The sequence below is a fragment of the Festucalex cinctus genome, chromosome 13 (genome assembly GCF_051991245.1).
Source record: "Festucalex cinctus isolate MCC-2025b chromosome 13, RoL_Fcin_1.0, whole genome shotgun sequence".
In the NCBI taxonomy this organism is placed as follows: Eukaryota; Metazoa; Chordata; class Actinopteri; order Syngnathiformes; family Syngnathidae; genus Festucalex; species Festucalex cinctus.
Window position 1 is genome coordinate 16,674,090 of NC_135423.1, and position 24,127 is coordinate 16,698,216.

Sequence of the window (24,127 nt, forward strand, 5' to 3'; positions counted from 1 at the left end):
TTATTTGTATAGCACATTTCATACACAAGGCAACTCAATGTGCTTTACATAAGGAAAGACCACACATAAGCATCAAGAAACAGTAGTTAACATTCAGAGGAAGAAAAATAAATGAAAATAGGTTACAAAATTTACTAAAAAGAACATACAATGTTTTAGTCACAATGTGCCTGGCAACGACATCAGAGTCCGCATAGTACAAAGTATTACCAATGAGTTTACCACCTTTAATTTGGATCACATATGTATTTAGTTCTAGTGTTTATAAACCAATAAATAAAACATTATTTTTGAATACGTAAAAAATATTTCTAATTTGTTTACTGTATAATTTACTGTAAACAAATATTTAACTAATTACTTATCACATATATTTAATATTAGAATTATTTTACAAATGTACAAGTAAAAACATGCCTTTTAAATATAATTTATGGTTTAGTATTTAAAATTAAAAGTTGCCCAGCCGTGCCCTGCGATTGGCTGGCAACCAGTCCAGGGTGTCCCCCACCTACTGCCCAGAGCCAGCTGAGATAGGCTCCAGCACCCCCCGCGACCCTTGTGAGGAATAAGCGGTCACGAGGATGGATGGATGGATGGATGGATGGATGGATGGATGGATGGATGGATGGATGGATGGATGGATGGAAGAAGATGCCCAGCCATAAGGATAGATAGATAGATAGATAGATAGATAGATAGATAGATAGATAGATAGATAGATACATAGATAGATAGATGACATGAATATTGTATTTGCCGGTGCGTCCAGAAGAGGGCCAGCCTTCTTGTTTATATTATTATTATTATTATTATTATTATTATTATTATTATTATTATTATTATTATTATGTTTTAGCCACTCACTCACACACACAAGCTTACTTCATGCAAGCCACATGGGGTGGGCCAGCCTACTTGTTTCCAACACAAGGCTCTGATGCAGTCGAGGAGAGTAGGGGCTGCTTCTTTTAAAAGAAGTTGCGTCCCGGTTGTTTCCACGAGCGGCGGGCGGTGCAAACTGCAAAGTGCAACCTGAAGTCTCCGGAGGACGCAGCAGGCAGGCCAGCAGCTCGCGGATGCTGCTGACCGATGCCAATGCAGTGACAAGTCGTTTTCTGTAACTGGGGCAGAGGTGTATATTTATTTTTATTTTCTTTTGATTTGAATCTCTTTTGACAAGAACATACAAAGTGCGAGTCGGTGTGAGAAAGTGTGAGAACAACAGACTTGACACCAGGAAGAGACAAAAGGACTTGCTGTGTGTGTGATGCTTCATTTGCATGACAAATTCTGATGATGTTATGTTTATTTTAAATCTTGGAGGATTTAGGACACGTCGATGGAGAGTTGATCATTTAACAATTTGGAGGGAGTTGTCACTTGGGATTAATACTAAAGGCCTTGTTTGTTTGCTATTAACCAACTGGACCGAACACGTTCGTCAGCCAATCTGATGCTCTTGTAAACAAAGCCAGTCACCGTTGCTTCTGCCGGTAGATGCTCTTTTCTCTCACCTTCTTCCTGTGGAGGCTCTACAGACACTTGTCCGTCATGTTCAGCTCAGACCGCCTCACGGTGCCCGAATACGTCAGCCGGCTCCAGCGAGGGAGGAGCGGCTCCGGGGCCGAGCAGCCCAGACCGGTGTCTCCGGGGATCCACGCCGACGTGCAAGCGGCTCTGGACGGATCTCTCCCCGCGCTGCGTTCCGCCATCCAGCGGCTCAAACGCGCCAAAGAAACGCCCGACTCCGACGAAACGCGCAGAGCCATCGCGGAGATCTACCAGCTGGTGGAGGAGGCCTGGGTTCTACCCGCCGTCGGGCGTCAGGTGGCTGAACAGATCTGCAACAGGATCCGGTTGGATGGAGGCCTGGAGCTCCTGCTGCAGCTCCAGCAGACACCTGCTGTGGAGATCACTTACGAGTCCGCTAAACTACTGGAGCAGATACTGGTCGCAGAGAACAGGTATGGACCACTCTGCGGCCAATGCGGTAGACTTGCACCTTATCACCCAATAGAGGAGCTGCAACTAGATGATGCAAAATTGTCCTATAGAATAGAACTAGAATAGAACGTCGTTATTGTTTGTCATTGTAGGCGCAAATACAACAAAATTTGGGTGTATCTTCCATATGTAGAAAAAATATAGCATCATAAGGCACACGTTATACAGTACCGGTATATGTACTATGACAGTAACAGCGGAGCTGGAATGTTTTAACAACAACAACAAGGTAAAATATAGCAACAATATGGAATAATGTTATGAATTCAGTGCAATGATGTGGAAAGAAGCTGTCTGAGCCTATCTAGAAGTGCACTACTGCGAAAGCTCACATGCAGCAAGACATATTAACACCTCTCACAATGATGAAGTGCTTCTGCACCACTGGAAACAAAACCACACTATAATTAAACAAAATGCATACACAAATTACTAATAAACATATCGTGTGGGCCTATTGGCTTAAATCGCAGGAAGAAGAGCTTGTGTCATGCAATGTAACAGCCAATACTTGTTGAGAAATGTGCTTACTCCACATTACATCAGAGGTTTCAGAATAGAATTTGAAATAAAAATCTGTATTGGTAAATATTAATGGCATGCCAGAAAATAATCAGAATTATATTCATCAATAATGTCAATACAATAATTCATCCATTTTCTGCATTTTATGAAAATTAATTAAAAACAATTAATTAAAAAAAATGCATGAAAAATAAATATACGGACTAATTAGACCAGCAATTCACATAAAGAATCCAAACTTGCAGGATGTTTTCAGTCAATATTGACCTTGTACAGACATGCTCTTATCTGCAACTAGTTTCATTTGAGCCCCACCCTGGTACAGAAAAGCTACTAATACACTAATATATACTCTATCTATTATTACCACAATAGACTCACATTCTTCCTCCATCAGAATCTACCAAACGTATCAAAATGTCACTTCTCCATTTTAAGTTTCTAGCTGAGATTGTTCATTCCTCCATGATAAAGATGATCTATCATAGCTGATATGATTAAAGTGGCTGTAGGCCATGGAGAAGAAAACACACACAAGAGGCGTAAGATGTGTAACTCCAGAACCATTTCCTATCCCTGTGCATCCCAGAAATAAGAAACAGTCCATCAATCAATCCATCCACCAAGCTGTCGATTTCCTGCAGCTTTGCATCTCAGGGTCGTCACACGGAAATGAACACGGAAAGCTTTGCTGTAACCACGCCATCTTTAGCCAAATGCTTATTTTGTGTAGTCCCGACAGGACACTTTAAGACATTACATCAGACAGACAATAAGATGCGTCAAAAATAGTGTAATAGCATATACCAAATCATAAAAAAACACCTCAACATTAAAACAGGTATGATAAAATGGGTCAGGTAAAATTCAGAAAGTGCAAGGCATGTAGTGAAGTGCTTAGAGGGAAGTAAGTTTATACAGCTTTCGCAGAGAGAAGTCACAAACTGCTTCACGACACGTATAGTTAATACAAGACAAAACATAAATCAAACAAATCAAAACACATTTTTTTTTTGTACAAAAATCAACTCATTCTAGTTTTGCTGATATGCACACGTTTTAAACTTAGGCTTAATAACTTTCAATTTTTAATTTTGTGTTAAGAACATTCAATGAAAGGTGCTCAGCAGACCCTGATAGGACAACATCATGACACTGACACCAAGTATACAATCCACCAACTGGCTATGAAAGCGGTTCCTTTTTTTTCAATACAAAATATTCTACTATTGTATTATAATCTTCCTGTCAAGATAAATGTCACTATAATATGAAATACTAATACAATTCTGACCCCACCCTGACAGAGATTACATAGCCCGCCTGGGGTTGGGGGTCATCCTCAACCTGACTCGGCAGCAAGAAGACGCCCAACTGGCTCGCAGCGTGTCAGGAATCTTGGAGCACATGTTCAAACACACCGAGGAGACGTCCGTGCACCTCATCACCAACGGCGCCCTGGATGCTCTGCTTTACTGGTGCAGAGGCACGGACCCCACCGTGCTGCGTCACTGCGCCGTGGCCTTGGCCAACTGCGCTATGTACGGAGGCCACCGCTGCCAGAGATGGATGATCGAGAAACAGGCCGCCGAATGGCTCTTCCCTCTGGCTTTCTCCAAAGAGGACGAACTCATCCGCTTCCACGCCTGCCTGGCCGTCACCGTCTTGGCGGCCAACAGAGAGATCGAAAAGGAGGTGGTGAAATCTGGCACGTTGGAGCTGGTGGAACCTTTCATCGCATCTCTGGACCCGGACGATTTTGCTCGCAGTTTGTCGGACAGCGCCGACTGCATGCAGGGGAAGACGGCGTCGGACCTGCAGCACCTCCTGCCGCTGCTGGATGGAACGAGACTGGAGGGAAAGTGCATCGCGGCCTTCTACCTGTGCGTTGAGACCAGCATCAAGTCCCGTCAACGCAACACCAAGGTTCACTCGCTTTCTGCTTTTCTCTGGTGACACGGTGGAGAAACCTGGTGATGAGAAAATGAAGCTTCATGAACCGCTTGCAATATTTTTTTATATAATAAAAAAATATTGCAAACGATGGTGCTCTGAGTTTAAAGATAAAAGTTAGCACAATGGAAATTGATTAAATCTCTAGAATGGTAAAAAAAAATATCACAAGTGGTTCGCGAAGCCTCATTTTCCCATCACTAAGAAACCCAGGTTCTTAGCCAATGACATGGTCAGGTAAGCTAGCTGAAATCAGTGCAAAAGAACCACATGACCGAATATCATATCAAAGACAAAAGACGGGTGGCCAGATTTTCAAAATTAAAAACTGGGACACTGCAATTACACTGAAAATCAAATATAAAATAAATTCTCACCAGGAACGGTGGTTGTGTTATTAGTTAACGCTAAATGCTATCTTGGTTGACAGTGGAGCAGCGCGAAACAAGTCTACGCATTCACAATAATCTAACCTCCTCCCCCCACAATGGCAGGAAGTAGTTCTAGTTCCGCCATGATGGAAATACGCGATTAGATGTTAGATTAGTCATATGAATTGCTATGACAAATGTGTGATTGGCATTCACATGGGCCAAACACATTGGCTTGCTGACTGGACTAAAAAAAACAAAAAAACAAATGAAAATAAAAAACATGCGAACGGCACGGTACCTTCGTAAACAGCAGGACAAAACAATGGGGCTGGCGAAATCTACCTGGAAACGAGACACATGGCCCAAAAACGGGATTGTCCGGGATGTCACCCTAGCCAAAAGCTGAACGTAGCGTAGCTGCAGTAACGTTAGCTAATAGCTTCTCCTTCTGAGAATAATGTAGATGAGAACGTTAAGCTAAGTTGTCAACATGGGGGTATTTGTGCTACATTTACTGAGAGTAATTTGGTGAGAAAATGCATTCACAAGTGATAATCTAGGAGTGCTTGTGTTTGTCTACGTGGAGGGGAGATATGATGAATTAGCCAGTAGTGGCCTGGCGCAAAGGTAAGTGAATGTTGTTAGATGCAGATTAACAGCATTCGCTAGTAATAACTCTCAGTTAATTGAATGCTACATGAAGAAGTGTGGGAGGTCAGGGAGTGGGAGGATTATTGTGAATGCGTCACATTTTACAGTACATGCTAAACTGTTGGGTACTGCGATGAGAGCAGAGAGCAGACTGTGGGGAATTAAGCGAGCATCGTGTGTATGTGGCGCATAGACACATCCAACACATCTTGACATTTTCAAGCATTCAAGTATGCGCTGCTTATCAGAAGCTAGCGTTAGTTATGCTAATCTGTGCACCCAACAAAACTCAATGCAGATCTACTTACATTTTGACCTTTAACCTTTCAAATCATGCACGGAGAAACTGAGTGTGTGGTGTTTGTTATGTAAATAAAACAAAATGTCCCATTTTGTGTCCCCTGTGCAACTTCCTATGCCTGCTTCCAGATTTTCCAAGAGATCGGAGCGGTGCAGAGCCTTAAAAGAATCGTCATGTACTCCAGCAACGGCACGGCCTGCTCCTTGGCGAAGAGGGCGCTGAGAATGATGGGCGAGGAAGTGCCCAAGCGCATCCTGTCCAGTGTGCCCAACTGGAAGACTTGCGAAGTGCAGACCTGGCTGCAGCAGGTCGGCTTCAGCGCATTCTGCGACCGCTTCCAGGTCAGTTTTGACTTCCCGCTCGTCGAATTATTTATATATATGTCTGATAAATTTGTGTCTTTTGTTGAGATAGGAGCTCCAGGTGGATGGAGACCTCCTGCTGAACATCACAGAGCAAGAGTTGAACACAGACCTTGGCATGACTGCTGGCCTCTGCCGTAAGAGGTAATTCATTGGACTGAGTTAAGAGTAAGACAAACCTCCACTCACTTTAGACTGCAACCTTTAAGGTCAAACCACATTCAAAGATGTTGGATGATTCAGACTCGTGGCTAAAATCTGGCTAAATCCAAATTACCAATGTTTTTAACTCTTTGACTGCCATAAACGTCCAATAATGTTGAGTACAATCACGATGTATGACGCCATAAACGTTAAATGACGTCAATAAGGTATTTTTATTATTATTATTTTTTTTTTTTTAAATCAATGGCCAGTGCAACGTCTAAGTGCAGCGCTGGCGGGTCAATGGGTTGTGAAAACAAAAACATCCACTAACTCTAGCCAGCAGATTGCAGCATTGTATCTCTTTTCAATGGGTTGCCGGTGTATTACAATGAAACATGACAGAATCTGATGAAACATGACAAAAAATAGATCGTTTTCAAGGATGACGTGAATGATCAAAGCCTTTGTCACATTAAACCTAATTCACAGAGCATCACTAAACAAAACATATTAGTGTCAAAGTCACTGTTTTGGAGAAAATGTATCTTTTCAATTTTCGCTCAATGTCACTCAAATGACCTATTTTCAAATGGTGATTACTAAAGAACGTAATAAGGTAGAAACATACTTTTTTTTCTAAAGAAAGAATGAAATGCGATCTTTCATGTAGTACCCACGTTGTATATGTAGTATAAGAACACAATATTTGCCTTCAATGATGAGTTAAAATGCTCAAAATCGGCTGGCAGTGTGTTTTTTTGTTTTTTTTTGATAACATGCGGCAGTAAAATAATTAATTTCCGGACCTGGATTTCCAATCTTTGCTCAGTTGGATACTCTAAATGTAGATTTTTCCAGGAAAATTCTGGTTGAGATATTGTAGCACTTTATGGAGGTATCGCTGCATCTTCTTCCTATAGGTTCCTAAGAGACCTTCGCGTGCTAAAGACCTACGCCAACTACGCCACATGCGACCCACACAATATGGCTGACTGGCTGACGGAGGCGGACCCTCGTTTTCGCCAGTACACGTATGGCCTCGTCCAGTCGGGAGTGGACCGCAACAACATCCAAAGCCTGACGGATCAACAGCTCCTGCAGGACTGCCACGTACTCAACGGAGTCCACCGGGCCAAAATCCTGGCGGTCAGCCGTAAGCCGCTGAGACCCTGCAACACAGACGCCCAACCTGCGGGACCGGATGTGTTCATCAGCTACCGCCGGACCACCGGATCACAACTTGCGAGGTCAGAGTAGAAGGGTTACAGTTATAGTTCGGATTATAGCTGTCAAAATGAATCAATTAAACAACACAATCGATTATCAAATTATTTCTTTATTGTTTTATTACATTAATTTTAGAGCTATTATTTAACTTAAAGTTGTCCGAATCCTTCAGTTTCAGCCTCTCAAAAGTAATTATTCTCAGACTTGTGTAGTCCTTCATCAAAGTAGTTCATTTTGTATTTCATTAAAATAAGACATTTGCTTTCACTTTGGAAAACAATAACCGAACCAATGACTGAATCGGTTTCAAAAAGATTGGTCAGTACTAGGGATGTAACGATATCCAAACGTCACGATACAATTCTATCACGATATGAAGCTCACGATACGATAATTATCATCATATTGTGGGTAGTTTGGCAATATTTAAAAAAGGTCACAATATTAAAAAATAAAAAAATAAAGAGCTCGTACTAAAAAAAAGCACAATATTGTGCTTTTGTACATAACATCAATGTTATGTTATTATTATTATGTTTTATTATTATTATGTTATCATTATGTTATGTTATGTTGTTAATGCACACACACCTGGAGTTCCTCCACATATCGACTTGCTTCACAGGCATATTACATTCCCCTTCATCTGACAATTCATGTAGATTTTAAAACATAGAAGGGCCAAAACATCCCTAATCAAAATTAAATCGCACTAAAAAAAAAAACTAACCACAAGACGGTGCTAGACCTGCACAAATGGAAATCAACCTAACTTTTTTTTTTTTTAACAGATGTGTCCATTTAAATATTGTGAACATGACGACGATATTGTGGCGGTTTTAATATCACGACATCCCACTTATCGTTACATCGTTACATCCCTAGTGAGTACATCGTTTCCTATCTATCATTGATATTGATGAATTGAAGTTTTGTTGTTGTTGTTGTTGTTGTTTTTTAAGTACTAAACAATACTAAATAAACAACCATATCTGGTTAATAAACAGTCATTGGGGAAAAAAGGGTTTTGTAATACTTTGAATGATTTTTTTTTCAGAATATTCAATTAATTGATGGAATAATCAATAGAATAATCAATTCCAAAAATATTCAATAGTTACATCCCTAGTTCTGATCAAGTATAAACTATATTGACTAAATGTCCTTGAACGACCATGGGGAAAATATGATGAAGTTGCCATCTTCCTCTGTCATGTTCTTCTTTAGATAAAAAAAAAATAAATTAAAATACTCTAGCATCAACAGCGCCTCTACTGGTTAAAGCCAATAGTGTAGTCAAATTTGCCTCTGCTTCAGGACACATTCCAATTCCATATTCTTCAGTAGTTGATTGACTTTTTATCAATCTGCTGGTAACAGGCAAGTTATGCAGTCTATTATGATCACTTGTTGCAAGACCACGATCACCAAAATTCACAATTGTTATACCTATAGACACAATATTTTTGTCAACCAAAATCAAAATCAAATCAAAATCAGATTTATTGCCCAAGTATGTAAAATCACACAAGTAATTCGTTTTCACAGTCACAACCCATCAGAGAAACACGAAAAATGACAATGACCAACAAGCCTGGCGGTTCACTAATTAGTGCCCCGAGTTTCTAAGGTGGAAAAAAAAAAAGAGACATGGGCATTCCAAAAACATGCATGTTAATCTTCTTTGTTCTGTTATATTCTCCATCCCATTTTGGCACCAAAAGCCTTCTCAAGGTGCACCTGCAGGTTCGAGGATTCAGCGTCTTCATCGATGTGGAGAAGCTGGAGGCGGGCAAATTCGAGGACAAACTGATTCAGAGTGTCCAGCGGGCTCGAAACTTCATCTTGGTCTTGTCTGCCAACGCTCTGGACAAGTGCATGGGGGACGTGGCTATGAAAGACTGGGTACATAAGGTCAGCTCTTAGCCCTGATTATCATGGTAAGAGATGTGATTCAAGTACAAACATTGTTTATGATTTTATCATGAATCTGATGTGACAGGAAATAGTCACCGCTTTGGGTGGTAAGAAGAACATTGTGCCAGTCACGGATAACTTTGTATGGCCCGATCCCGTGTCTCTGCCCGAGGACATGAGATCAATTCTCAACTTCAATGGCATCAAGTGAGTAGCCATTTTCTTCTGCAATCCATCTCTGAGATCATATTTCATGAACACATGGCCCGTTGTTGATGATCAACATACCGCATGTCGCCTTTTCTCGACACAGGTGGTCGCATGAATATCAGGAAGCCTCGATAGAGAAGATCCTCCGCTTTCTGAAGGGAAACCAAGACCTTCTGGATAGTTCCAAAGAGCAGAAGAAGAAATGAACACTTTTGGGCTAGAATAACTCTTAACTGATGCCAAAATCCAATGGCCAGAAAACGTTCTCTTGCTCAGCCCATGCGCATGTGAAGCTCACTGACAATGCTAAAAGCTTATAGGAATAATATATTGCAAACAGTAACATGAAGTCTTTATGGATTGTGCATACAAACTGTGACTCCCTTATTCTTAATAATGTGTTATCAGGTACAGTGTATGCCTTTTTTTGGTCTCAGGAACAGTAAAAGGTTACTCATGTCGTTCAGTCAGTACAGTATACTTATAGCATCAGAATGTCATTTTTGTCACAATCATTTACACTGTATCACAACATTTGCCTTTGACATTAGAACATGCAATAGTGTAATCCAAAAAACTACCTGTTGATATTTGTGGTCCAACTACGCCATTAACTATATCTGTTATGTAAATATTGGTCAGCCTGGCAAAATTCATTTTTGTTCCTTTTTCTGTGCATTTAATGAAAGCAACTGTACTGTACAGACATCAACAGACAAAACACAATCAAAAGCACAGGCTTATAAAACCTGTTGACATGAAATACAGTCTGCTGTACAATGATGATGTCAGATGCCATATTTTATTCAATAAAACAGCTAAAGCCTGACAAACGCATTTTGTTCAACATTTTACATTTAAAATGATTGTCACGTTTATACGGCATTGTGAACTCAGACCAATGAAAAACATGCACACCCAAATTGTTTTACTTAAACATCCCACTAAACAACTTGCTCATGTAGGGATAAAAAACACAAATCACAATTTGATCAATTCATGGTTTCCAAAGGACAGCAAGGACGGTGTTACAAAAAATAAAAATACAGCATTTTGGTTTGTTTACAACAATATAAAATATTCTAACATATAATTTCTAATTGTAAACCACCATAGTAAAGTTTATTACTTTATGATAAAATGAATAAGATGCATCTCATAAATATTTGGATTCATTCTTCAGACATCCAGTTGAAAACATGCAGCCCAATCCAAACAAGCCAATATGCCGCTTAACCTCTGCTCTTCCCTTTGTGCATTTTAAAGGCGATGTGTCAGTTGACAGTGCATGTGGGATGTAACCCACAAGCCGGCTCCATGCTGCGTGTATCTGTGTGCTCGGGGACTATCCAGTGTTGGACCAGCTGTTTTGCTTCTGCTTTACACTCTTCCCCTTTTTGTGCTGTCAATAATTCATATCACATACACACACAGGCTAAATTGATAGAGGAAATAACACAAGCCTCACTGAAAGAACTTCAAACTGATAAAAGTAATAATAATAATAAAAAAACATTGAAAAAAAAATTGTTCATTACTTTATTTGTGAAATTATTATGCTGAACCACAAGCCCGAAGCAAAGCCTAATTTCCATTTGCTAATTTTCAGTAAATTTGTATTCATTTGTCAGTTTTAAATAATTTCATTGACCATTATGGATTATTCTTTTCTTTATGGATCACAAATGACAAATTAGCCTAAGCGTGTAAGTGTCAAAAACTGCCAAGTAGTCAAGTACAGTACCATAGACTGAAAGTGGACATTCACTCATGATGTCGCTATCAAATAGAAACTGTAATGTGATGTCATGAGGTAAAAAATGGGATGTATGTAGTAATGTGAGATAATTTTGCAATATATTTTATAATTCCGTTTAGTGGGGTTGAACTAATGACCAATGATGATCTCATATAGGGATTTTTGATACCACTTTTTCCATACCAGCACGAGTACTTAACTGTTGAGTAGTCACAGATACAGTAACACTCGTACATAAAATTCCCTCCAAAAACAGACAGATAATATTTAAGAATATAGCATTTTCCTTAAAATTGCATGAAATTAACAGCGATTTTCTATTCTTCTCATTTTTAATGGACAATTCCTGATCGTAAAACAGCCACAAGAGGGCGATAAATAGTGGGTATCAACCCCCGTTGTGAGTACGATACCCTAAAATAAGGCTAGTATTGGCACTGGTATCAGTACCTGGTATTGGTGCTCACCCATCTGTATTTATAAACATAACAAAGCCTTTTTGACATTTGAAGGTAATAGGTGTGCCCATGTGTTTATCTCACATTTAGAATAATAATTTGACAAATCTCACACAGTGCAGTATGTCAAAACCTATGTCAAAATGTATTTTCCCCCCCACAAATCTATACTAATAGTAGTACACATCTATCAATACTATTCCATTGGTCAGCATGCTATCCGGCCATCCATTTTCTCGACCGCTTATTCCTCACAAGGATCGCGGGGAGTGCTGGAGCCTATCCCAGCTGGCTTTGGGCAGTAGGCGGGGTCCACCCTGGACTGGTTGCCAGCCAATCGCAGTGGTCAGCATGCTAGTTTTGCAAATTATTGAGCAATTTGAAGTGTTGAAAACTGCTTTCATTCGTTGATATGCAATCTAGAAGGGTGAACAATTTTTGTGTGTGTGTGTGTGTGTGTCCTGGAAAGTGAACATTGTGGAGGTACGAAGATTCTGCCCAATGCTAATGACATGGAGGTATGTATACAGTAGAGGTCATTAGTTCATTATTGTCCACTGAAGAGTCACGGCTGATTGGACAGATACATGTCAGGGTTGCTGCGTCTGCACCCTGATGTGTGTGTGTGTGTTTGTGTGTGCTCAGAAGCCTTGCAGGTTGGGCGTGTAAGAGTGTCACAGCTGAGTTCCATCTCCCTAGTTGTGGCTGCTGCTACTTAAGACGCTCTCAGACACCAACCACTTGCCAGATTGTCTACGCTCCAAGTAGAGTAGTAGTCACCTAGCCGTTTGTCTTGCATTAAGTAAATTTGAATATGTGTACTTAGACTGCCTGCCTTCCAACAATAGATCACCCTGTGCTCCTGCTTTTGTGGACTCAAATCACCTGCCTGCCAGCTTGTTTGCCTGCCTGCCCCCCACCTGTGGACCGCTTGCCACGCTGTTTACACCAAGATTCCACTTTAACTCCAGCCATAGGAGAACCTTCCAATAAACTATTTACACACTACCTGCCTTCCTCACAGTTACTGGCACTTGAGTCCCCTTCCCACAAACCCTGACAGATACAAATCATACTCCTCAGATATTGCGTTCGTTTACGATAATTGCTTAAAAAAAATTGGATGGATTACAATTACATAACTTTGATATTGCGTTTGGTTGTTTTGGACAATGACTACAGTATTTCTTAAATGAATGGACGAAAATCAACGTTGACATTGAATAATCAATTAAAAATATGAAAACTACATTGATTCAAGTAACACTTGCAGGCACTTTGATGATTTACAATTTTGCGCCCAGAAATGGAAGCAGCAAAAAAGATTTTCCTTCATTGTCATTGTGAGGAAATTTTTAGTCAACTTAATCACTAATTTGTTGGCTCTAACTTTTTCAAGTTAAATGTTGCTGGTAAGAAGAATGCTTTGTGTTCATCCCTTTGCTACATAGTGGTCCCATGTCTCTAAGTTGAGCTGCTCATCCCAAACACCCACAGAAGACGGTCCGACGGTGCAGGTCAGGATGCTGTGGAGTCGCTGAGTTCTCTCATCTCTAAACAACGCAAGCTCCTGGAGACACATCGGCATCCATTTTGAACGTACAAGTCTTTTGTGTTTTGATTCGAGCAAAGACGAGACTCACCCAATTATTCCGGCTGGGATGAGGAGGATGATAGCAGCGAAAAGGAAGGTGAAGCCCTTCATGAAGTGCAGAGTGGCTGGATAGACGGAGTTGAAGAGGCCACTACCCACTAGGAAGCACAAGCCCTCCACACAGGCCACGGCGGAGAAGAGGGCACCTGGCAGACGCAAACGCAGACTTCAACAAGCCAGTAGACAGCCTTTGAGATTCTAAATGCTTAAAGCTGCTCAGAAATGTGACGACAATTCAGAGGTGGCAAATCCAGGTCCAGAAAGTAAAAACCCTGCCACAGTTTGGCTTTGGCCCCTTGTGCTAGCTAACGAGCTCCCTACCACTGACCTGTACATATGACTGGAGAGCCAATACGCGCCAGTGCAAGCCGTTGAAGTCACATGGCGGCCATCTTGTTACTCCCACCTCGCGAGCAGACTACTGTGTATGAACTATACGGTATACGTACAGACTAGACATGTACAGCTCGTAGGCAGTTAGTATAAGGCCGGAGGCAGGGTGTGGGGTTTGTGCCGGGATACTTGAATCATTGAACAATTTTCAGCAGTGAAAAGTTCATATTTTCTCCAGAATTAATTGGATAACTTCATTATTTTTCACGTACAACTAATATATTTAAAAATTATTTTTTCCTCTTGCTGTCAACTAATTATGACATCACCTGTGCTGAAGAAGTAGGTAATGACCAATCATGGCTCACCTGTTTTATGGGGTTGGTCAGCAAACTGAGCCATGATTGGTCGCTACCTCCTTCCTTAGCACAGGTGATGTCTTCATTTGTCGACAGCAAGTAGAAAATTCCATCCATCCATCCATCCATTTTCTTGACCGCTTATTCCTCACAAGGGTCGCGGGGGCTGCTGGCGCCTATCTCAGCTGGCTCTGGGCAGTAGGCGGGGGACACCCTGGACTGGTTACCAACCAATCGCAGGGCACACAGAGACGAACAACCAGCCACACTCACACGCACACCTAGGGACAATTCGGAGCGCCCAATTAACCTGCCATGCATGTCTTTGGAATGTGGGAGGAGACCGGAGTACCCGGAGAAGACCCACGCGGGCACGGGGAGAACATGCAAACTCCACCCAGGAGGGTCCGAGCCTGGACTGCAAGTAGAAAAATTACTTTTTAAAGATTTTAATTGCACATGAAAAATAATGATGTTACCACATTATTTATAGACAAAATATTAACTTTTTACTGCTGAAGATTGTTTAATGAATCAAGGATCCCTTTTTAACAAGTAAAAAAATAAATAACAAGTGGACGGTATGTGCTGCTTTGAAGACCCCCTGTTCTTTTATCGCTCAGTTCCTTAGACCCCAATTCTAAGATTTGGCAGAGGCATCTTTTGTTGAATTACGGATATATTTCTTTAATAAAAATATACAAGTTTCCTCCTGTACCAAACATCTTTAAGCATATAATTTATACATGTATTTAAGGCAAATTGTAAAATGTCTGATGTCCTCCTGTTTACATTTAATAAATTTAAAACACTATAAATCATGCTATTTCTACTAAGTACTGTCGCAAATATTCTCCAATTTCGATACTGTAAATGTATAGGCTCGTATGCCGAGAAACATTTCTTGGGAGGAACAATATTATCCAGTCATATATATAGATCAGTGCTCCCTACCTGGTAACTTGCGAGGGAGCTCGTGAGCTAGCACCTGGGGCTAAAGCAAAACTGTGGCAGGGTTTTACTTTCTGGACCTGGATTTGCCACCTCTCCGAATGACTGACCTTGTTCAGACTGGCTCACCAGTTTGGACAGCTTAGACCTGAGTATAGGCGTAGCAGCCACAAAGAAGAATAACAAACCGTATCCTGGTGATAGACAAAGTAGACACATTACAGCTGGAAAACACAACAGAAAATATCCTGTATGTTACCTGTGAACATGAGCAAAGTGCTGTCCGCCACAGAGAAAACCAGCAGCCCAGTAATGTTGGAGGCCAGACTAATGACGGCCACCCACGAGTCCTCTAACCAGCGCAGCATGACCTTCAATCCCAACAGGCTGCTCAGGTAGCTCAAGTGCAGAGCCGCAGAGCCGTAGCCGATGAACGTCGGCCCCCAGCACAGTGGTGGGCTCAGCTCGTACAGAACGTACAACTCGCGGCTCCCGATGTGGACGGTCACCACCAGGAAGAAGCAGAGCATGATGAGCCACAGCTTGCATCTCGGGAACCTCCCGCCGCCCTCGCTAGCCCCGGCGGAGAAAATGTGCCACACGGCTTTGTGGTGGCGAAGGGTGAGAAGCTTGGCGCTGGGGTCTTTCTTGACAGACTCGGGGACAAACAGGAAAGCATATAGAGCCGATGCCAGGCTGGTCGCCAGTACCAACCAGAAGGGGTTGATGTATCTACAAATAGTCAGAACAACAAGATGATGGTCAATGTTGACTGAAAATCATTTCAACCAAAAAAATAAGAATTCCTTACCCTTGCATTCGCTTCCAGTGACCTCCAATAATGCTGGCAAACATCCCAGAGAGACCAATACAAGCCTCCAGGACCGCCACCCTGAAAGTGCGGGCTTTTCGGTCGCTCGTGTCGGCCACATAAGCAAAGCAGGCAGCCAGTATAGCATTGAAATCCCCTGAAAGTCCGCTGAGCAGTCGGCCCACAAGGAAGTAGGCCACAGGCAGTTTGAGGTACATCACCACCAGGTAGACCACCACCTGCATGGCCAAGCCCAAGTTGGGGATGATGAGGACAGGCCTGCGACCTGCAAAGTCGCTCCACGAGCCCAAGAGAGGCACCACGAGCAAGCCGACGGAAAAGCCTGCGAGACTGATGTAGAGGTTCCAGTGTGCTGTCAGTGTTTCTACCTCCTAGAAAAGGAAAATAGACAGTAGAAGTAATCCTGAGGGAAATTATTTATTGTGTTTGACAGTGTACAGTTCAGCCACTTATTTTAGTGTTTGAGTTTGACAGTGTACAGTTCAGCCACTTCTTTTCATATTTTTTTTTCTATTTCTTACTTACTTGTAGCAGTACTTTTGTTGCCAGTGTATGTTATTTTTTTTAAGTATTGACCATTCTGAGCTTACTTCACAAGTCAAAATGCGGGTGAAATGGCCGTCCATTGAAAAGCTTTGGATTTAGGATTGCTGTCATTTTTGTAGCCTAAGGATAATTTTAACTTCCAAGTCTGATGACTGTGACAATCTGCCTATATGTGTACATTGAATATCTGCTTTGGACAATTTCTGTTAACTACTGTTCCCTTGGCAGTTACGTTGATTTGTGTTGAAAAGTGATTGTTGCCATTGTTGTTCTGTATGTTTTACTACTTTGTTCAAATAAACAATAAAAAAAACTATAAATATCTGCCTGATTGTGTTTGACGAATGCTAGCCACAGGCAAAAGCAATACAATACGCCGTTTGTTTACACCATGAAAAGTAAGTTTTGCATTGCGGAAATATCGTGAAGGGGAAAAATGCACTTCCGCATCACGTGACGTCATCCGCAAGCCTGGTGGGGTTTGCTAGTCTCACCCCCCAAATAAACGAATCAGGATAGGGTGATTTGCATATTGTTGCAGCCACCATCAAAGTTTGCAAAGGCCCCCAATTAGTGTTCAAGTTTACCTTGTGAAGAGCGTCCGGCCCCGCGGAGCTGTTGCCGCACCCCGACCTCTTGGAAGCGTTGTAGCCGAGGTCCTCGCTAATTCGGTCCCACAGATACTGAGTGGCCAGCGGCGTCTGGAGAACCACTGCAAACACGGACAGGAACATGACGGGCTCCACGGACACCGGGAGCGGGCATGCAAACGGCGGTCCCACGGGTCGAGGGGACGGCGGCTGGGTGTCCTCATCACGGCCGACCGCTAAGTTCGAGTCCTCGGCTTTCAGTTCCTCGTCGCCGGGAAGGATAGCAGCCGTGTCCGGCTCGTACATATTGACTCGTATCAAATACACATGAATTGTAATCTTGAATCTTCACCTAATTGTTGCAACACCCCCCTCCATGCACGCTGCACCGATCAGTCATTATGAAAAAGGGTTTTTGTTGTCGCGTTGAGATTTTACTACTAACTTCAAAAAATAAATAAATAATGGCAGCGTTTTTTACAGCTCAGCAGAGATGACAAAAGGAAGCTCTGATTTGCACTACAAGTGCCGACTTTGCGACATCTTCTGGACTAAGTGGTGAATTACAACAATAGGAAACGAATTCGGCCCTGATTTTTATTTTTAAGACACCCGGATTACCACGACCTTAATAACACAAAAGGAAAAAAAATGCTTTGTATTTAATAAATTGCGATTGTTAGTTAAATTTGCCTACTTTTACACATTTTATATCAGAAATTTTTCACACCACACCACCAACATGGATGCTATTATGGATATTTGTTGGCTTTTGGGTTGAGTTTTAGAATGAACTAAAAATGCACTACAGTACTGACCAGGTATACGCTTATAAGTAATCAAAATTTGACCATCTCACAACTTGTGTCCAATGTTTCAGTATTTATTTATTTATTTATTTATTTATTTATTTATTTATATTTCATTCTCGAGATGAGTAAAGTATCAATCTGATCTGTCCATTCGTCCATCCACTCATCCGTTTAATACCTGTTGTAATTGAACCAGATGATGTATTAGTTGATTAGTTTACACCATTTGTAAATTTTGCCTTTCAGCTCCTTGTTAGAGAACAAGTGCAAAAATTACTGAAACCTTGAACAGTTGTACATGTGCTTTCAAATATTCAGAGGTCAAATTACCAGTGGGTTCACCTGTAAATGGTTTTAGTATTTAGTTTCATTTTGAAATTTTACCCGAAAGCCCCAAAACCTGAACATAACTCCAACTTTTTGTGAGTAGTTTTTGTGCACTACTGCCTTCGCTATTCAGTATTCACATCGTCCAGCAGTAATTTTGGTATGATCTTCCGTTGTTGCACCTCTGCCTGTCAGGAAAAAATGGCCAAAATAATTTTTACATCTCCCTTACATTGGTAGCGGCCACATCTTAGAGTCATATTAAGATTAGTTTCTCTGCTTTTATTGTCTCTATAGTACATTGCCTTATCTTAAAACACATGGAAGCACACCTGGGTCCTTGTTTCACTCTGAGGTTAATTTTTAATGGATTTCAGAGTGACGTGAAGTCAAATGCGATTTAAACTGTGATTTCATTTGATATTGTCTCTGAGATAGAAACATTCATGTCACAGATGTTTTTTTGTTTTGTTTTTTTCTTGGTCCGCTGACTCTTTCAATACTTTGAATGAGTAGTATAGCTTCTCAATCATGGCTGGATTTCTTACATGGCTGTGGAGATATAGGAATTATATTGTGGTAGTTGTCACACCTCTTCTACTGCTGCCTCTGCCCCTCGTCATCCCCACCTCGGTAAGAATGGCTCATATTTGGGATTGATGCTGTTGATTTATGGACCCTTGGAAATTTTTCACTGCTGGTGAAAATGCAGTCGCTGCACGATTTGTCATGACTCTGTTTTGTTTGTGGCAAATGTCTAATGTTTGGTTTTATTTGACTTTATTTGAACTGATGCAAGATGCAATCGACATGCCACTATGTGATGTCAAGAACATTTAATCTCCCTATGGTAAACCAGTCAGCAGCGAATCAGATAAAGCTAAGTCGTCCTGTTTCAGCGACCTATCAGGGTTACCCACATGTCTACCCACAGCCAAGCAGCTTTGTGGGATTATTACCACTGTTCCTCTGTCCAGCCGGCCACCTGCTTCTCTCTTCCTCGAGGCCTTCTTGTTGTTTTTGGTCAAGTCAAGTTAGTTCCACGCCTTTGGATGTTATGCGAATAAAATGTTAAAACTCGTATTTGTGTCTGCGCTTTTGGGATCCAACTCCAGAACATAACACGATTCTTTGGGTGCTCATGCAAGCGGCAATACGATGCACTATAAGAGCTGTATTGGAATAACAAGCATTTATTTTTAAGTTAGTAGACCTTTGTGGTGATTTAATCATGCATTTGAGGTGATTTTGTCCGATAAAACTGGTTTCCAATAACATGATGGCAACTTGCGAGGTTTCGGTGTGTGAAATGATGCTTTTTGTTATGACTGCGGCCTTTGTACATGCAAATTTTTCTGTTACGTGTCAAGATGAATTTAATTATCTAGGGTATGTAGTGCCTCGATGTAATAAATAAGTCATTATACAGAACAAAGAAGTTGTGTAAATGAAATTGGAGTTGTATATGACATAATCATAATTATGCTGCTGTTTTATTATTTCTCTGCTAGCATACTTTTCACACTCCAATTTCTCAAGTAGCGTGTATTGCAGAAACAAATTAAATGTCTGGAGTTGTATGTTGAATCTCTTACCCAATCATACTGTGTTGATGTGAAAATAATCAAAACATAACATTGCAATCACATCTTATTGTATCTTTATTGCATTTATGGGCTCTAATGTGTGTGTGTCTATCTAGATCGATGATAATGTCCAGGAAGCAGCTCCCATCAGTGACCTTTCATTGTATAATTGTCAAGACTAGTAATCCCTAATAAAACAATCATTCTCTACATATCATCAATTCTACATTCATTCAAACATCGTCTGTTCAGTATTTCTCATTTATTTGAGATGAATTTTAATGATGTACAAAAAAAAATTGGGGCGGGCTATAGACCACTGAATTCAATAATCAGCAGCGTTTTTATTTCTAATATGTGTTTTATAGCAATTTAGCAGTGATTAAATTGGGAAATGAATGGGCTGTACTCTTTCTAGTTTTAGCCTGGCAACATGCTTTTGTCTATTAATGGTATAATATATATTGCAGGAGGCAAAATGTGGCTTTGTGATCATCCTGATGGCACTGTACTGGTGCACGGAGTGCATCCCCCTGGCTGCGACGGCCTTGCTTCCTGTCATTCTTTTCCCTATGATGAAGATCATGGAGTCAGATGAGGTATCTGCAACTGTGTAGTAGGATATTTTGTGGGTCTTTACCCAAACCGGAAGTGGCAAAATAGTCATTAAAGATTCCCTAACACGTGGACAACGTGTCACTGTGGCCCAGGTGTCTGTCCAGTACCTGAACGACTCCAACATGCTCTTCATTGGTGGTATGCTGGTGGCCATCGCTGTGGAGCACTGGAACCTGCACAAGAGAATTGCCCTCCAGGTTCTGCTGTTTGTTGGAATCAAGCCTTCGCTGTAAGACTTCAAATCCTCCATTTGTAGCAACAGTTTTTCAAAAATAACAGCCTAATGAATCTGTTTCTTTTAGGGATGTAAAAATTACTGTGCTAACGTCAAAATTTAGCATTAATAAATTTAATAGTAATGCATATATTAGTGGAGAGTGAGGTCAAGTTGTATTTTAGGATTTTAAAAATGTGCACAATTTCACAAGTTTCTTCATGTTAAAGATTAGATAGCTCTGAATATGAAAAGAAAAATGCACTGAGCTGTCACCAATGTCTTACAAATGCAATTATGCCATCTAGTGGCAGAAAAATGACCTCAACACAAATCAATATCACACTTGTTTTCTTACAGTACAGTACATCTTTTTAATTTTAAAAAAATTTGATGAATTATTATGAAATTACTGTATAAATGGCTAAAAGATGCAGCCATATTTCTTAACGTTTAACGTTTGTTTCCACTTTTATGTTAACAAGAGTCTGACAACTTTTATTGTACAGTACATTTTATTGTACATTTAGAAAATATATGACATTTTTTATTAATTACGATAAAAAACTGTAATCAGCTGACACTCCTAGTTTCTTTTCTTTCAAGCCTGTTGATAGGCTTCATGGGCACCACGGCCTTCCTGTCCATGTGGATTAGTAACACGGCGTCCACGGCCATGATGCTGCCCATCGCCAATGCCGTGCTGAAGCAGCTCAATGACTCGGAGGCCAATGCTGAAGAACGAGCAAATGAATTCCATGCCGCCAGGGACGGCGTGGAAAATCAGGGCTTTGAGATGACTGACCCTAACGAAAGAAAGGAGGTCAAACAAAAGGACAGCAGCATTAACATGGGTGAGTGTGTCACCCTGAGTTTATGAGATAATATGGATGTGACAGACAATGATGTTTCAAGTAGGTTTTTACTTTTTGTATTGTTTATTGGATAAAAATGATGATGGGTGTTCCGTGGAAAAGCAGAGAAGTTGTAATTTGTGGATGTTGGTGTAGTTTTGCATGCAGTTCTCTCCAGGCACAAACTGACTCGACTACACTGAAAAAAATAGGGATGTCCAGTACCACCTTTATTTATTTATTTTTTATACCGATACCAGTCACTGATACCAATACCAAGTACCGATACAACTGCCACACTTGCTACATAAAATTTCCACAAAAACAATGAAGGGAAGGTGGGTGCTGGATCCTATCTCAGCTGGCTCTGGGCTGTAGATGGGGGACACCCTGGATTGGTTGCCAGCCAATCACTGGGCACACAGAGACAAACAACCATCCACACTCACAAGCACACCTAGGGACAATTTGGAGAACCCAATTCACATGCCAACCATGTCTTTGGAATGTGGGAGGAGACCGGAGTACCCGGAGAAGACCCACGCGGGCACGGGGAGAACATGCAAAGTCCGCTCAGGAACGCCGGAGCCTGGACTCAAACCCGAGTCCTCAGAACTGGGAGGCGGACATGCTAACCAGTCTCCACCGTGCCGCCCACAATTAAAACTAACTGAATATTTAAAAAAAAAAAAAATCCCTCAAAATGAAATTTCGACTACCCGTAATGAGAAATCCATTTGGTAGCTAGAAAGTTCCACTGAAAGTCTCAAACGTTTCCCTTCAGAGAGTCAAGCTTGGAGTCCAGAGATGGCGGAGCAGTGGAAAAAGAAGCGGGAGCAGAAGTACTTGAAGCTGACCAAAGGCATGAGTCTGTGTGTGTGTTATGCTGCCAGCATTGGAGGGACTGCGACCCTCACGGGAACCACACCCAACGTCATCCTGATGGGCCAGATTGATAAGTACGTACTCGTATTATACAGCACACACATTTGTTAAGCTCATTCTACCCGGCCCTTCTGTGTGTGTGTGTAGCTTACCAATGTTGATGCTTAATATTACTAAAACATGCTATTCCCTTTGAAATTGATTATTGATGTTTGGAGATACTGTTACTTACTCTATGTTAAAGAAATATGAAAATCGAATTTAAAAAAAAAGAAAAGGTTAACAGATCACGATTTATTGCAACAATTCCAAGATGAGTAGGACAAGAATGAGTGACCTGAATGGATGCCACCAATTTTTTCGAGTGCTGATTTTGAACCATTTAGAATGCCTTAATTGCGCTGATCCACACAGGTGAGTACTTCCGTTTCTCCATCAGCCCGTTGTTGATGGATCCCCACCTTTTCGGCAAAGTACCCACTTTTTTGGCGAGTGCTTTATGATGCAAAGCCTCGTAAAAAAAAAAACACGGAATGAAAAGGACTTTCTGGACTGACCCGGTTTGACAGACAAAAACCTGCTTTAGTTGATGTTCAGTCCATGTATTTTTTCATGTCATAAAGAACTCACTGAAAAGGTGGGCTTCTCTCAACGACAGGCCCGATGAAGAGATGGAAGTGCCCACCTCTGCTGCTCTGCATGACATTATAATTGGGTAGTGATTCGGACGATTTTGGCTGGTTGCTCCTTGCGATACTGCGTAAACAGTGATTATATCATATTAGCAGGTCACAATTAAGCTACCTGCTAAACATACAACAGTACAGTACCCCCAAATTCCAACCTTAAACCCAATCCCAAAACCTTAACCCTAAATCCAACCCCCAAAACCCCAAACCATACCCCAAAAATATGGAGGACCATTTGTAAAATTCGAAATTAATAAATGACTAAATAAATAAATGTCTAAAAGTGAAAATATGAATGAATATAAAAAAAAATAGAATTCGAAAATTATATCTAAAAAAAAAATAATTATAAATGGAAATAAATCCGTTTTTATTTTCACTTTTAGTCATTATTTATTTTGACATTTATTTATTTCATCATTCATTTATCTATTTATTTAGTCATTTATTTAATCATTTATTTATGTATTTCGTCATTTATTTATTTAGTCATTTATTTAGTCGGGCGGCACGGTGATCGAGTGGTTAGCACGTCCGCATCCCAGTTCTGAGGACTCCAGTTCGAGTCCAGGCTCCGACCTTCCTGGGTGGAGTTTGCATGTTCTCCCCGTGCCCGTGTGGGTCTTCTCCGGGTACTCCGGTCTCCTCCCACATTCCAAAGACATACATGGCAGGTTAATCGGGCGCTCCGAATTGTCCCTAGGTGTGCTTGTGAGTTTGGATGGTTGTTCGTCTCTGTGTGCCCTGCGATTGGCTGGCAACCAGTTCAGGGTGTCCCCTGCCTACAGCCCTGAGCCAGCTGAGATAGGCGCCAGCACCCCCCGCGACCCTTGTGAGGAATAAGCGGTCAAGAAAATGGATGGATGGATGGATGGATTTATTTAGTCATTTATTTATTTTGAATTGTGGCAGTTTTGGGCCGTACTGCCAAGCCAACCTTTTGACAGACAGGACCAAGAGAGACCATTTTTGATAGGTTTTACGAT

General features: G+C 41.2%; 4 protein-coding genes across 7 annotated transcripts in view; 2 read left to right on the forward strand and 2 right to left on the reverse strand.

Moving 5' to 3' along the window:
* The window catches only part of vtna (vitronectin a), an 11,616-nt gene extending 9,666 nt beyond the window's left edge, over positions 1-1,950 (reverse strand). For 2 of the 3 annotated variants that reach the window (XM_077540343.1, XM_077540340.1), the window contains exon 1: positions 886-1,950. The gene's annotated coding sequence lies outside the window, so the exon portion shown is untranslated. The remainder of the gene's footprint in view (positions 1-885) is intronic. The other variant, XM_077540341.1, reaches the window with a different exon arrangement.
* sarm1 (sterile alpha and TIR motif containing 1) lies at positions 991-10,501 on the forward strand. The gene is made up of 8 exons (XM_077540339.1): positions 991-1,967; positions 3,840-4,458; positions 5,940-6,152; positions 6,226-6,317; positions 7,241-7,567; positions 9,272-9,461; positions 9,550-9,671; positions 9,778-10,501. The coding sequence occupies exons 1-8, from the start codon at positions 1,501-1,503 to the stop codon at positions 9,878-9,880; spliced, it is 2,133 nt and encodes a 710-aa protein (XP_077396465.1). The 5' UTR covers positions 991-1,500; the 3' UTR covers positions 9,881-10,501.
* Positions 10,450-17,711, reverse strand: slc46a1 (solute carrier family 46 member 1). 2 transcript variants are annotated; one of them, XM_077540344.1, is made up of 6 exons: positions 17,154-17,711; positions 16,000-16,391; positions 15,448-15,920; positions 15,299-15,382; positions 13,535-13,691; positions 10,450-13,461 (listed from the first exon to the last, which is right to left on the reverse strand). In XM_077540344.1, exons 1-6 carry the CDS (start codon positions 17,460-17,462, stop codon positions 13,410-13,412), a joined length of 1,467 nt encoding a protein of 488 aa, XP_077396470.1. In that variant the 5' UTR covers positions 17,463-17,711; the 3' UTR covers positions 10,450-13,409. The 2 variants fall into 2 exon arrangements, with proteins under 2 accessions (XP_077396470.1, XP_077396471.1); XM_077540345.1 differs by lacking the exon at positions 10,450-13,461 and having other exon boundaries at positions 13,531-13,691.
* LOC144032861 (solute carrier family 13 member 2-like) overlaps positions 17,041-24,127 on the forward strand; it is an 11,417-nt gene continuing 4,330 nt past the window's right edge. The window contains exons 1-5 of the mRNA XM_077540346.1: positions 17,041-18,928; positions 20,352-20,480; positions 20,592-20,728; positions 21,320-21,567; positions 22,352-22,526. Of these exons, the coding sequence (XP_077396472.1) occupies positions 18,827-18,928; positions 20,352-20,480; positions 20,592-20,728; positions 21,320-21,567; positions 22,352-22,526 (791 nt within the window). The 5' untranslated portion in view covers positions 17,041-18,826. The remainder of the gene's footprint in view (positions 18,929-20,351; positions 20,481-20,591; positions 20,729-21,319; positions 21,568-22,351; positions 22,527-24,127) is intronic.

Excerpts from the sequence above, each read along its gene's own strand:
- slc46a1 (XM_077540344.1), bottom strand. The coding sequence starts at position 17,462 with ATGTACGAGCCGGACACGGCTGCTATCCTTCCCGGCGACGAGGAACTG. Across the intron at positions 15,383-15,447 it reads CACTTTGCTCATGTTCACAG|GATACGGTTTGTTATTCTTC; the intron begins GTAACATACAGG and ends GTCTATCACCAG. Across the intron at positions 13,462-13,534 it reads ATCCCAGCCGGAATAATTGG|GAGCTTGCGTTGTTTAGAGA; the intron begins GTGAGTCTCGTC and ends ATGTGTCTCCAG.
- sarm1 (XM_077540339.1), top strand. The coding sequence starts at position 1,501 with ATGCTCTTTTCTCTCACCTTCTTCCTGTGGAGGCTCTACAGACACTTG. Across the intron at positions 4,459-5,939 it reads CCCGTCAACGCAACACCAAG|ATTTTCCAAGAGATCGGAGC; the intron begins GTTCACTCGCTT and ends GCCTGCTTCCAG. Across the intron at positions 9,462-9,549 it reads TGAAAGACTGGGTACATAAG|GAAATAGTCACCGCTTTGGG; the intron begins GTCAGCTCTTAG and ends CTGATGTGACAG.